General features: G+C 34.8%; 1 protein-coding gene across 2 annotated transcripts in view; it reads right to left on the bottom strand.

The window, feature by feature from the left end:
* Positions 1 to 13,384, bottom strand: part of LOC131164125 (protein unc-13 homolog) — a 105,253-nt gene that overhangs the window by 50,758 nt on the left and 41,111 nt on the right. For both annotated transcript variants that reach the window (XM_058121099.1, XM_058121100.1), the window contains 3 exons: positions 5,688 to 5,774; positions 5,400 to 5,585; positions 5,127 to 5,285 (listed from right to left, as the gene is read on the bottom strand). In XM_058121099.1, coding sequence (XP_057977082.1) covers positions 5,127 to 5,285; positions 5,400 to 5,585; positions 5,688 to 5,774 — 432 coding nt within the window. The remainder of the gene's footprint in view (positions 1 to 5,126; positions 5,286 to 5,399; positions 5,586 to 5,687; positions 5,775 to 13,384) is intronic.

Raw genomic sequence — 13,384 nt, 5'->3', positions numbered from 1 at the left:
GATCTCAATTGTATCCAAGAAGGATTGGTTCCACTTCCAACCCACTACTTTGAAAAAACTAAACAACTTTAATCCGCCAATCACTCAAAATTATGAGTTAAATATAAACTATCAAATGTTCATGTCTATAATAATAACATATGTATCAAAACATCCTTTATAATTGTAAAGAACCTTAGTCAAGCCATAATTTTAGGAACTCCATTTTTAACTTTAGTATATCCCTTTATTACAGATCAAGAAGGAATTAAGACAGATAAATGGAAAAGAAATTTGTTTTAAATTTTCAAACCCAATAAGAGAAAATAGAATCAAAAAATTAAAAAATAATGCTATAATAAATCTTATTCAAAATAAGAAAAAACATATTAGGTTCTTAACAAAAGAAATCAAAGATAAAAAGAATTTAATAACAACTTCAAAGCCCTAGATATCTATAAGGATTGATCAATTAAAAATAAATTTTAAAAAAGAAATTTGTTCAGATATTCCAAATGCCTTTTCGAAAAGAAAAAAGCATATAATATAGTAACTCTTCCATATGAAAAGGAATTCGGTGAGAAAAACATTCCCACAAAAGCTAGGCCGATTCAAATGTATCAAGAACTATTAGAATTTAAAAAAAAAAAAAAAATTCAATCTTTACTTGAAAAAGGCTTAATAAGGAAATCAAAATTTCCCTGGAGTGGTTCAGCATTCTATGTTCAAAATCAAATTGAAAAAGAAAGAGGAATACCAAGATTAATAATCAATTATAAACACTAAACAAAGTACTTCAATGGATTAGATATCCTATTCTATGTTCAAAATCAAACTGAAAAAGAAAGAGGAATACCAAGATTAATAATCAATTATAAACCTCTAAACAAAGTATTTCAATGGATTAGATATTCTATTCCTAATAAAAGAAACTTATCAGGAAGACTTCACAGTGCTTCAATATTTTAAAATTTGATATGAAATCGAGATTTTGGCAAATCCAAATTGCAGAAGAAGACAGATATAAAACAGCATTTAATGTTCCCTTATGACAATACAAGTGGAATGTCATACCCTTTGGACTCAAAAATGCTCCATCTGAATTTTGAAATATTATGAATGAAATATTCAATCCCCATACTCAATTCACCATAGTATATATTGATGATGTTTTAATGTTTTCAGAGTCAATAGACCAACACTTCAAACACTTACATAAACTTTTCAAAATTATTAAAAGTAGCACATTGGTTGTTTCGAAAACTAAGATGAAATTATTCCAAACTGAAATAAGATTTCTAGGACATGATATCAATCAAGGAAGGAAAAAACCAATTCAAAGATTCTTAAGTTTTGCTAATAAATTCCCTTTTTTTGAGATAAAAAATAAAAAATCAACTTCAAAGATTTTTAGGATGCCTCAATTACGTTTCCTCATTTGAATATTTTTAACATAATATTACCTTCCTGTTTCAAAAGATTCTAACATTTTTAAAACTAGAAACAATAAAGAGATTAAAAATTTCTAACTAAATAAAACAACTTTATGTAAAATGGAAACCTTTCATTCTTGATTTTACCACTTTCAAACTTTTGTAATTTTTGCAAATTTGAAATCCAAAGAAACCCTAGAAATATTTCAAAACTTCTTTTCCATTTTTGAATTTTTTTTGCATTTTCAATGAGGAAAAGTGTTGAAGTAGTTTGTGAATTGGAAGACCCAAAACTGAACTATAGGTCTCTTCCTCTATTTATAATATATACCTACACAACAATGACCAAAATACCTTGACTAACTCTTGCCTATGAACACAGCAAAAACACATGCTAAATGACCATTATAACTTGTAACAACCAAAATAAACAACATTTCTCCTTCAAGTTGGAGCATATAGATATCACATGCTCCAAGCTTGTTACAAATGAGTTTTTAACATGAAAACCCTCAAAATATTCCGTGCATAAATCTGCAAGCTGCAATTCAGACTTCACATGAGTGATTGTAATGGGCTTCTACTCAATTTTTCCTTGAGCAAAGCGTGTTATTCAACTTCAATATGCTTTATGTGCTCATGGAAAACTAGGTTGGAGGCAATATGAATAGCAGCTTGATTATCACACATCAACTCCATGGATCAAGAATGTGGAAACCAAGTCCTTCTAACATGTTCTTTAACCAAACAATTCACATGTATTGTGAGTCCGTGCAATACTCCAACTTAGCACTTGACCTAGACACCACAATCTATTTCTTATTCTTCCAAGGTACCAAGATACCACCAACAAAAATACAATATTCGGTTGTGTATCATCTGTTGGGAAGGTAGCCCAGCCCAATCCACATTTGTATATACTGAATATAAGTATGACCCCCAAACCTAATATAAGAGACCTCTTCTAGGTGCACATTTAAGGTATCTCAAGATGCAAACTACAGCATTCCAATGACTTGTTCTCAAAGAATCAAGAAACTAGGTCACACACTTGTTGCAAAAGACATATCAAGTCAAGTAACTATGAGATAGTTTTGGTTTGGATCCCATTAGTCCAAGTTCATCCAAGAGGTAAAGAACATACTTCCTTCGTGACAAAATTGTTCCATACGAAACCTAGAAATTTATATACCCAATAAGTATTTCCCCTACCCCCACAAGGCCCTTCTCCTCTCCAAGCAATGTAGGACACCTCCCCGCCTCAAGAAACTCAGTTCTAGAATGTCTCCTACCCCCACAAGGCACAAGATTAGGTACCACCCACCATACTAGGATACGCCATCTCCATCAATAGACCACAGAGTCCAATGAGACAAACAGCCCGAGAGCACTATCTAGGGTTGGGGAGGAGTCCACATTGCGCCAGGAGAACGACCTCAGCTATATATGTGGGTGTGAGACCTCCACATGTAACGATGCATTTTAAAGACATGATGAGTTCACCCCCAAAGTGGGCAATATTGTGGCAGTCGGTCCGCCACATGTCACGATGCATTTTAAAGACATGATCAGTTCACCCCCTAAGTGGGCAATATTGTGGTAGTGGGTCCAGGTGTTACAGTATGGTATCGTAGCTGGATCCCAACCGGAAGTATGGTGACAGCACTGACAAAGGATGGCAAGCCCGATAAGGGGTCGTACCCACTATCTTATGCCTTATGAAAAATGAATATAGCCCAGAATTGAGGTTCTTGGGGTGAGGAGCCCCAAAATGCTCAGCGAGGAGAAGGGCCTTGGCAATATATGTGGGTTTGGTACCTCCACTTGTCACAAACGCATTTTAAAACCCAAAAGGGTTTGCCTCAAAGCGGGCCCAGGTGTTACAAAGATATACAAAAATCGTATTAAGACGGAAGAGAATATTGAGAAATTAAAGTATGATCAACATATGATACACAAGAATGAGGGTGAATCAAAATCTTGGATTGAAAATGGAGGTACTAGTGATGGAAGAAGATGCAACCACAGGGAAGATAATGGAGCTTTCCCACCAAAATTTATGACTAATGAGTAAAATGTAGGCCAGGTTTGGATAAGAACCAATTCATTGCATGCTTATCTAAAAGGATGGCTTCACTGGAAATATATTTTGCAATGGAAATACTTCAAAGGTCATAGGGCCCTAAATCTAATGAATTCACCTTAGAATTCTGAAAATAAGTGCCTTACATTCCCAACTGAAAACTATCATCAAATAAAGGCCTAGTTTTGATTAGAACCAGTTCAACATTTTCAACAAAAATGATGGCTACGTGGAGAGATTTTGAGCAAAGAAAGCAAATAAAGAGCAATATAACATCCAAAACCTAACACAATGTTTGGTTTGTGGAAATAGAATCAAAAAAGGAATGTAATCGAAGCAGGAATGAGATCGTGATAAGAATGAAACAAAGATAATGTGATTACTACATCTATATTTAGATACTCATATTAAGCAACTACAGGAGTGAAATGAAAATATATCCTACTCCTGAAATACCATTTAAAATTAAATCATCAAAAATAATATGAATCGTTGCCTAACATAAAGAAAGTTATTTAATATATATAAACAAAAGATTGCTGTATCGGTTGCCATGTCCAGCAACCATGGAGCATGGTCACCGGCCGCAGCAACCTCTAATTGGTTCCGCTCCTGCAGACAATGTAAATTCTTTAAAAAGCAGGCCTTATGTTAAACACACCATATGTGCTCTCACATCTCAGCTCTCGCCATGCCAGAGAGAAATTTTTGTTCTGTTAGGACCTCTTTTTAGGTAAATACCCATTTGAAAAGAATAAATAAAATTTGTTGAGTAGGGTGATGATCATGATTGCCAGCCCCACAATCTCTAGCAGTGGAGGACATATATTGGCCACTGACAGAGCAGAAGACAAACACATATGGGTGGGACTAAGCAAATTATTTAGGGAAACCTTAGCAAAGCAAAAACTTAGGGAACACTTCCAGTGGAATGGATGGCGATTCTTGTGGAATTGCAATTCCGCCACTCACAGGAATGATTCCATTTGGAATCGCATTCCCTTTTATTTTCTGAAATAAAACATGGGAATGGGAATCAAGATTTGAATTCAAACTCCATTTCGTCTCTGAAACTGTCAACCAAATGCCACATAAAGGATTCACCTCACCATTCGGAAAAGAAGTGTCAAATGTATTGAGAATAATATCATCAGAGTCAAACCTGAACGTCACAGCCTCACAGGTTCAAATCACTAAAACAGCCTCTCCAAATGTGGGAATAAGTCTGTGTACAACATGCCCTCCTCAAACCTCTAATATCTCATTGGAGCCATATGCACGGCATTGCATCTTTTCTTTTTAGACATGACAATGAAGCTGCTCCTTTTATGAAAGGAGTGCTAACTCCACCTCCGTTACTCTTATACAAAGAGGTTAATGGCATTGGAAACCCATGAATCTCATTCAATTACCTTGTTTGGAAGCTTTTAAAGGATCTGCAAAAAATCTTAGCATCTAAGTTCAAGGCCATACTTCTGATCACCATGCCAAGAAAAATTGTTCATTCATCCTTGACAGTTTCCAAATAGCCAATAAATGTATTGGTGCAAACTAAACATGCAGTAATCAACATTAAAGATATAATTCAGTTGCTAAAAGTGAATAAAGAAAAAGTACAAAAGAACCCTAACCGGGTAATGATCGAAATCTTGGCCAAAAGGGTGATTCAACTGATTTTCTTCAGATGCTGAAGCATACAACTGAGTCAGATCATGATCTAACATATCAGCCGCAGGGAGGACTGATCTGGCATCTTTAGAAAGGCATGCTACTCCCTTGAGGAATGGTCTCTACAAATCAACAAAAAAGAAAAGCACAATTTCTGAGGATACTACAAATCAGTTATAAGGCACCAGATGCATATAGATGAAGAATTATTTTCATTACAGTTTATGGAAACAAACCAATCTTTCACCATAAAGTCGGTGCAATATCACAGCTGAGATAATTCCAGCTTTTGGACACCAATGACGAAGCACAGGGAGAAATATAGTGAGCTCTCTCTTAGTAATCAATCTTAATTCATTAGCGAGCAGAGCCAAAGGGTGTGTCTTTTCTATTTTAGATTGAAGATCTATGGCATCTACCACCTAAAAGAATAAGCCATCAAGATAAGTGTATCAATTTCGTTTGATATGACAGAAGAAGCACCAACAAGACGATGAAAAGACGAAATCATTAACATGGCTCACCCGCTTGTATGCAACCTTAATGGAACTTTCAACATATGTTTCAAGTTTTCTAGCAGCAATCTCATTTGAGGCATTGATTTTTTCGAACTGCAAGCATAAATCATTCCTCATTAGGGATAGCTCAAATGCTTAGATGTCAGGATAACAGTAAAAATAAAATAACATCATCTCTAAGAATATAATGAGAGAAACAGAATAAGCACCATGAGTGCCCATACAGAATTTTGTCTCAGAATAACAACCAGGTCAAATTCAGGGAAAAGAAAACCTTCTATCCCCACAAATCAGAATTCAAGCATTTGGAACATGCGTAAGCGGACTGTGAAAGAATATTAGGGTGTAAATCAACTAGGGTTATTGAAATAACCACCAGGCCAGCACACGTTCAAAAGAACTCAAATTTGACTTGAATCCTAGTGCTTTTAGGTGTCTTACCTACAACAACAACCAAGCCTTGAGTTCCACTATCTCAGATCAGCTACATGAATAGTCTTCCACCATTTTGCATGATCTAGGGCAATATCCATAAAAAGTTGAAGAGTTGTCAAATCCTTAATCACTACCATGGTCTTTAGTTATTCTAGGTCTACCCCTCCCCAACTACAGCTCTTTAACAACCACGTCACCCCTCCTCATTACTGTTATTTGGTCTACATTGCAAGTTCCCAAACCATCTTACCACCCTTCTCTTATTGTGGTACTACACCTTGCTAACCAAGGGTGTGTTTATTCATTTTGTGTCATTTATAGTTATACTACTCATCTATCTTAGCATATTCTCATTTCCACAACATTTACTTTTTGGATATGTTGTTTCTTAGATGCCTAACATTCTAATTCATACAGCATGACTGGTCAAAAAGTTGTCCCAATGTCCCAAAGAATTTTCCTTCAAATTTTAATGGTATTCTATGATCACACAACATGCCCCATGCCCCATTCAACCTGACCTGTTTTTAACTCCATGTATTACATTTTCTTCAATTTCTCTCCCAACATGCATAATACATCCAACAACAAAACAAACAACAAACCAAGCTTTAAGTCCCAATAGGTGGGGTTGGCTACATGAATCCTTTTCTGCCAATATATGCAGTCATGGACAATTTTCTTCGACAAATTCAGGGCTATTTAATCCTTACTAACTATCTTATGCCAAGTTATTTTAGGTCTACTCCTCCCCTTTCTACTGCCCTTCACAATAATTAATTCACTCTTCCTCACTTGTGTATTATGTGGCCTACATTGCAACTTGCAAGTGCCCAAACCATCTATGTCGTCACCCCCTTATCTTATCTTCTACAGGAGCTACGCCTACCTTATTGCGACTATGTTCATTTCTACATTTACCCTTTAATGTTATACCAATCATCCATCTAAGCATTCATATCCCGACAATTTTTACTTCCGAGATATGTTGTTTCTTAGTTGCCCAACATTCTGATCCATATAACACAGTTGGTCTTACAGTCATCCTATAAAATTTTCCTTTTAATTTTAAGGGTATTCTACAATCACAAAGCAAACTCGAAGCACTTCTTCGTTTTACCCAATCTGCTTTAACTCTATGCATTACATCTTCTTCAATTTCTCCTTCAACTTGGGAAAGAGCTGCTTGTATTTTGGACTTACCGAACTGCATTGCGGGAACTTGGTGGGGGCGTGTCTTTCATTGGTTTTAGTTAGCAAAAAAATCTTCTCAACGTGGCATTTGTATTGGTTTGATTCCCTCTATCATCACTTGGCGACTTTGGCAATTTCGGTGCAAAACTAGGATGGAAGGTACGGTGGAATCTAAGGAGGTGGTTTGGCATTCCATTTGGTTTGGGATTAGGCATATTTTGGTAGAGCACTCTATTCTGCAGTCTAAATCCAGGGGGTTTGAGTTATTTGATATTCCTCGAATAGTACCTCATAACATTAGAAGACAATGTACGGTTGTTTGGGAGAAACCACAAACAGGTTTTGTGAAGTTGAATGTAGATGGAAGCTGTAGAGGCAATCTGGGTCCGTGTGGGGGAGGAGGTACTATTTGGGATTCCTCTGGCAAGCTCAAAGGTGTCTTTTCTTCTTATTTTGTCCAAGGTACGAATAATGAAGCTGAACTTCATGCTTTGCACATGGGAGTGTTGTTATGTAAGGATCTGGGTTTTTATAACATTATTATTGAATGTGATTCCAAACTGATTGTTGATTAGATCAAGAATGATAAATGCACAATGTGGTATTTATGGGATTTTTGGGAGGAGATTATTTCGGAACTTCAAGGTCTTCAGTTCTCTATTCATCACATTTATAGAGAGGGTAATCAAGCTGCTAACTACCTAGCACGTCAAGGTGAAGAAGGTATGATATTTCAATTTGAGGAGGTGGATGAGCTTCCGAGAAAGCTTAGAGGTATATTAAGACTAGATAGTCTTGGCTTCCCTAACATTAGATGTTAATGTTTTGTCTTTCGCCCTTTCTTTCAGTTAGTTTTTGTGGTTTGCTTAGATGTTTGAGTTAGGCTTGTTTAGTTTGGTCTTTGATTAGTATTTGTTTAGTTTGATTTCGTTCTATTTTGGTTTATGATTGTGGTTTGTTTTTGGGAGGGTTTTTTTTTCTTATTTGTAATCTCCCAAAGGCTTTGAAATGTAACCACGGTTTTCTCCATCACATGTGAGGGTTTATTAATAAATTTGGGACGGGGCCACTATGTGGGTGGCTACCGGCTCTTTGTAAAAAATAAAATAAAAATAAAAAAAATAAAAAATAAAAAAAGAAGGAAAGATCCAAGGTATCAAAAATCTACTAGTGCTATTGATTTCTTCATCGTCAAGTTTAACTTTATCTCCAATATTCATCCTATTATTATTGAAATTACATTTTATATATTCTGTCTTATTTCTACTTATCCTAAAGCGCCAAGATTCTAAAGCTTCTCTCCATAGTTCTAACTTAGATTCTACTCCACCCCTAGTTTCATACTTTCATTGATCAAGATAATATAATTTGGAAACAACATACACCATGGAACCTCATTTTAGATACTCCTAGTCAATTCATCAATTATTAAAGCAAAAAGGTAAGGGCTCAATGTAGATCCTTGATGTACACCTATTGTGATTGGAAAATCTCTAGTCACTCCACCTAAAGTCCTAACACTAGTCATTACTCCATCATACAGATCCTTAATGACATCAGTATACCTATTACATACACCCTTTTCTCTAAAACCCACCATAGAACTTCCCTAGGTACCCTATCATACGCTTTCTCTAAATCAATAAATACCGTATGCAAGTCCATCCACTTTTTCCTAAACTTTTCCATTAATCTTGTTAAAAGATATATAGCTTCTGTAGTAGATCTCTCAGACATAAAACCAAGTTGATTTCCTAATACCTTCATTTCTAGCCTTCATATTTATTCAACTACCCTTTTCCCACAGTTTCATTGAATGACTCATAAGTTTAATTCCATGAAATTGGGATGTTATCCGGGCCTATAGCTTTTCCATTTCTCATTTTTTTAGTGCAAACTCAACTTTGTTAACTCTAATATTGCGAATAAATCTCATATTTTTAGTTTTTTCCTCAGTTTTCAATTTTAAGTTTAAGTCTTTTATTTTGTTTTCATTAAGTAGCTTACTAGAGTAACTTCGCCATCTTTCTTTTATGTCTTCTTCCTTAACCAAGACAATATCGTCCTCACTTTTTATGCTTTTTACAATACCTAAATCCTTACTTTTTCTTTCTCTAACTCTAGCAAGTTTAAATATATATCTTTCCCCTTCTTTTGTATCTAATGTGTCATACAAATTATTAAATGATCTATGTTTAGCTTCACTAACAGCCTTTTTTGCACTTTTTCTAGCCTCATTATACTTTTCAAAATTTTCAATGTTTCTACATTTTTGCCATATTTTATACCAAATTCTTTTTATCTTCACAGCTTTTTGGACATCTTGATGCTACTACCAACTTTCTTTGCTATTCAAGAATATTCCTCTTGATTCACTTAAGATCTCTTTTACTATCTTTTTAATAGAGCTACCTATACTACTCCAAAGAGTGTTTGTGTCTACACCATCCTCTATAGTCCCATCGCCATCTTTGATCATTTTATTTTTAAATTTTATGACATTTTCTCCCTTTAGGTTCTGCCACCTAGTTCTCTTACATTGGTTTATTTTATCCTTTCTCTTCCATTTTTTAATGCATATACCTAACACTAAAATCTATGTTGTGTGGTTACGCTTTCACTTGGCATAACTTTACAATCATTACACAGTAAACAATCTACCCTCTTAGTTAAGAAAAAATCTATTTGACTATTACTTTGTCCATTTTTGAAGGTTATTAAATGTTCTTCTCTCATCTTAAAGCAAGTATTCATTGTAATAAAATCATATGCCATTGCGAAGTCTAAGATCATCACCCCAGGCTCATTTTTGTCTCTACATCCATAGCCTCCATGGTACCTTGCACAATACATCCTAGGTACCAAAATCTAATGCTAGTGTTACTAGGAATTTCTTGACCATCAAGTTCATTACTTTCTCTACTATTCATCCAAAAATTACTAAATTTGTGTTTCAAATATTCTATCTTATTTCTACTTATCATGCACTTTTAAATTCCAAAGTTTCTCTCCTTGATTCCAACTTAGATTCTATTCTACCACTAGTTTAATTAATAAACAGAATATCATCTACTAACAACATATATCAGGGAACATTCTTCTGAAAATTCATCCATAACTAAAAGAAAAACATAATCACTCAAGGCACAGCTTTCACGAACAACTATGTGGTTTGAAATTTTCTTCTCTCTCCCTGTAGTCCTTAACACTAGTCAGTACCTCGCTATGCACATCCTTAAAACATCAATATGCTTGTTGCCTGCTACCTGCACTCTTTTTGCTAGAACCTACCACGGGACTTCCCTAGGTACCTTCTCATTATCTCATAATCTTTCTCTAAGTCAATAAAAACTATATGCAAGTCCTTTTCCCAAAACTTTTCTCATTAATCTCCTTATTAGAAATAGCCTACGTGGTTGATCTCCTGAGCCTAAAACCAAGCTAATTTTTTCATAATCAACATTTCTAACCTTAGCCGTCAATTAATTACCCGTTCCCAAAATTTAATTTTTGATTTATATGTTTAATTCCACTATAGTTACTACAATTTTGAACATCTCCTTTATTTTTTGTATCTAGGTATTAAAGTTTTTTTCCTCCATGTAGCATTTTCTTAGTCCTTACAATTTTTTAAAATAAACTAGTCAACCATATTACTTCGTTATCTCCAAAGAATTTCCAAACTTCACCTCACCCTACAATTTTTTTTTCATTTTTCATCTTCTTTAATGCAAACTTAACTTCATTTAATCCAATTTTACATATAAATCTCATTTTTTTAGCATTTTCATCAATTTCCAATCCTAAGTTTGGGTCTTTTTACTAAATTTTCATTAAATAGCTAACTAAATTAAGTTTGGCAGCTTTCTTTTATATATTGTTCTTTAAATAAAACACTACTGTCCTCATTTTTTATACATTCAATATTACCTAGGTCTCTACTCTTTCTTTCTCTAGACCAAGCATTATGAATGCATTTGTTTCCCCATTTTTAGTATTAGCACTTATCTAGTACACAAATTATTTTATGCTCTAAGTTCAGCCTTACTAGCTTTTTTTTTGCAGATTTTCTAGTTTTTTTATAAATCTAAAAGTTTTCCATATTTATGCATTGTTGCAATATATTAAACCACTTTTTTTGTTTAACCGCATTATGGACATCCTCATCCCACCACCAGCTCTCTTTACTAGTCATACCCCTGCCTCTGGTTCACCTAAAACCTCTTTTGTTATTTCTCCAACAGAACAAACCATCCAACTCCAAAGGGTGATCATATCAACGTTATCTTCTATTGTCCACCTTCTTTTATCCATTATCTTTAAATTTTTACTATATACTTTCTCCCTTTGGTTTCCACCAATTAGTTCTCTTCAATTTCTAAGCATATATCTAGCACTAGAACTCTATGTTGTGTAGTAAAACATCACAATGGATAACGTTAAATCATAAGATGATAAACAATCTACTCGCTTAGTAAAGAAAAGATATATTTGATTTTGTTTTGTCCAGATTTTTGTTTCGTCCACTTTTGAAGGTTATCAACAATTCTTCTGTCTTCCTAAAGCACATATTTATTGTTTATTAGATCAAGTCTGTGGTGATGCTCTAGTCGCTAGGAATTAAAGAAAAGGTTGTCTATTCACTTATTTTTCTTCAAAGAAAATGTTCAAGATAGAAAGATCTATCCTTCAAGAGCATACTGAGAGGTTATATTACCAAATGCCAGAAACTAGGAACAACAAAAAAATGTATGGACCTTAAACAATCCAACTGACATTTTTCAATAAATCATCCAATAGCTGAGAGAGATGACACAATGCTCCTTCCTAATAAAGCTTATGTGGCTGTCCTAACTCCATTAGGACAAGCTTCTATTCATCCACGATCCGTTATCTAGTCTATTATCACTTTAAAGCATGGTCTTAAATTTCCACGAAATTGTCGAAATTTTCTATTTCCATCACCCTCGGAATTGAAATGGCAATCGATTTCCGTCTTGCATAATTTCCATCGAAATCTCAACGAATCATCCAAAATTTTTCGAAATCTTGAAATTTTAGCGAAACTTGTCGAAATTTTATCTATACAATGAAATTTTGTTAGAATTTAAATGAAAAATTTAGGAGCGAAGTGAATTTCTATCTTAATTTATTTTATTTATTTTATCAAAACAAAGGATTATTACTAGTGCTTTTGAAATTATATGAAAAAATAAGCTTACAGAAGAAAGAAAAGGAGAGAGAACTATATAAGAGAAAGTGAATATCACTTGGTGTATTTTGCTTACAACTGTGAGATGTATATATATATAGCTATACAAGAGAGTGAGGTTATCCTAACATTCCGATGTGGGACTAAAACTATATACACTATGTTCAATACTCCCCCTCAAGCTGAAACGAAGATGTTGACAAGTCGAAGCTTGGAGATAGCAGTCTGTAATAAACTTGGGCCAACAAACTTGGTGAAGACATCAGCAACCTGGCCTTTGGAGGAGATAAAGTGGGGAGAGATAATCCCAGAGCGAACTTTTTCCCTGATGAAGTGAATATCCACCTCAATATGCTTGGTCCTCTCATGTAGAACTCAATCAGAAGAGAGAGATATAGCAGACTTGTTGTCACAAAACAACAAAGAAGAGACTGTCACAGGAAAGCCAATCTCAGATGGGAGAGAGCGTAGCCACAAGATCTCACAGATACCTTGTGTCGTAGCCCGATACTCAACCTCAGCAGAAGAACGGGAAACCACCGCCTACATTTTACTCTTCCAAGAAATAAGATGATCACCCCTGAAAGTACAAATACCTAAGGTAGATCGTCTATCAGTCTTGGACCCAGCATAGTCAGCATCAGTAAACACGGAAAGACATGGTTGTATTCCAGATGAATAGAACAATCCCAGTCCAGGTGAGGTCTTCACATATTGTAAGATGTGATAGATAGCATCAAGATGTGAAGTCCGAGGAGAATGCATAAACTAACTTACTAGGCTCATTGCATAGGCCAAATCAGGCCGAATGTTGGTCAAATAGATGAGGCGACCAACAAGTCTTTGATACACCAAAGGGTCT

This window comes from Malania oleifera, chromosome 9 (genome assembly GCF_029873635.1).
Source record: "Malania oleifera isolate guangnan ecotype guangnan chromosome 9, ASM2987363v1, whole genome shotgun sequence".
NCBI classification, from domain to species: Eukaryota; Viridiplantae; Streptophyta; class Magnoliopsida; order Santalales; family Ximeniaceae; genus Malania; species Malania oleifera.
The sequence above is the reverse complement of the archived record's forward strand: the minus strand, read 5'-3'. Positions and strand labels throughout refer to the sequence as shown.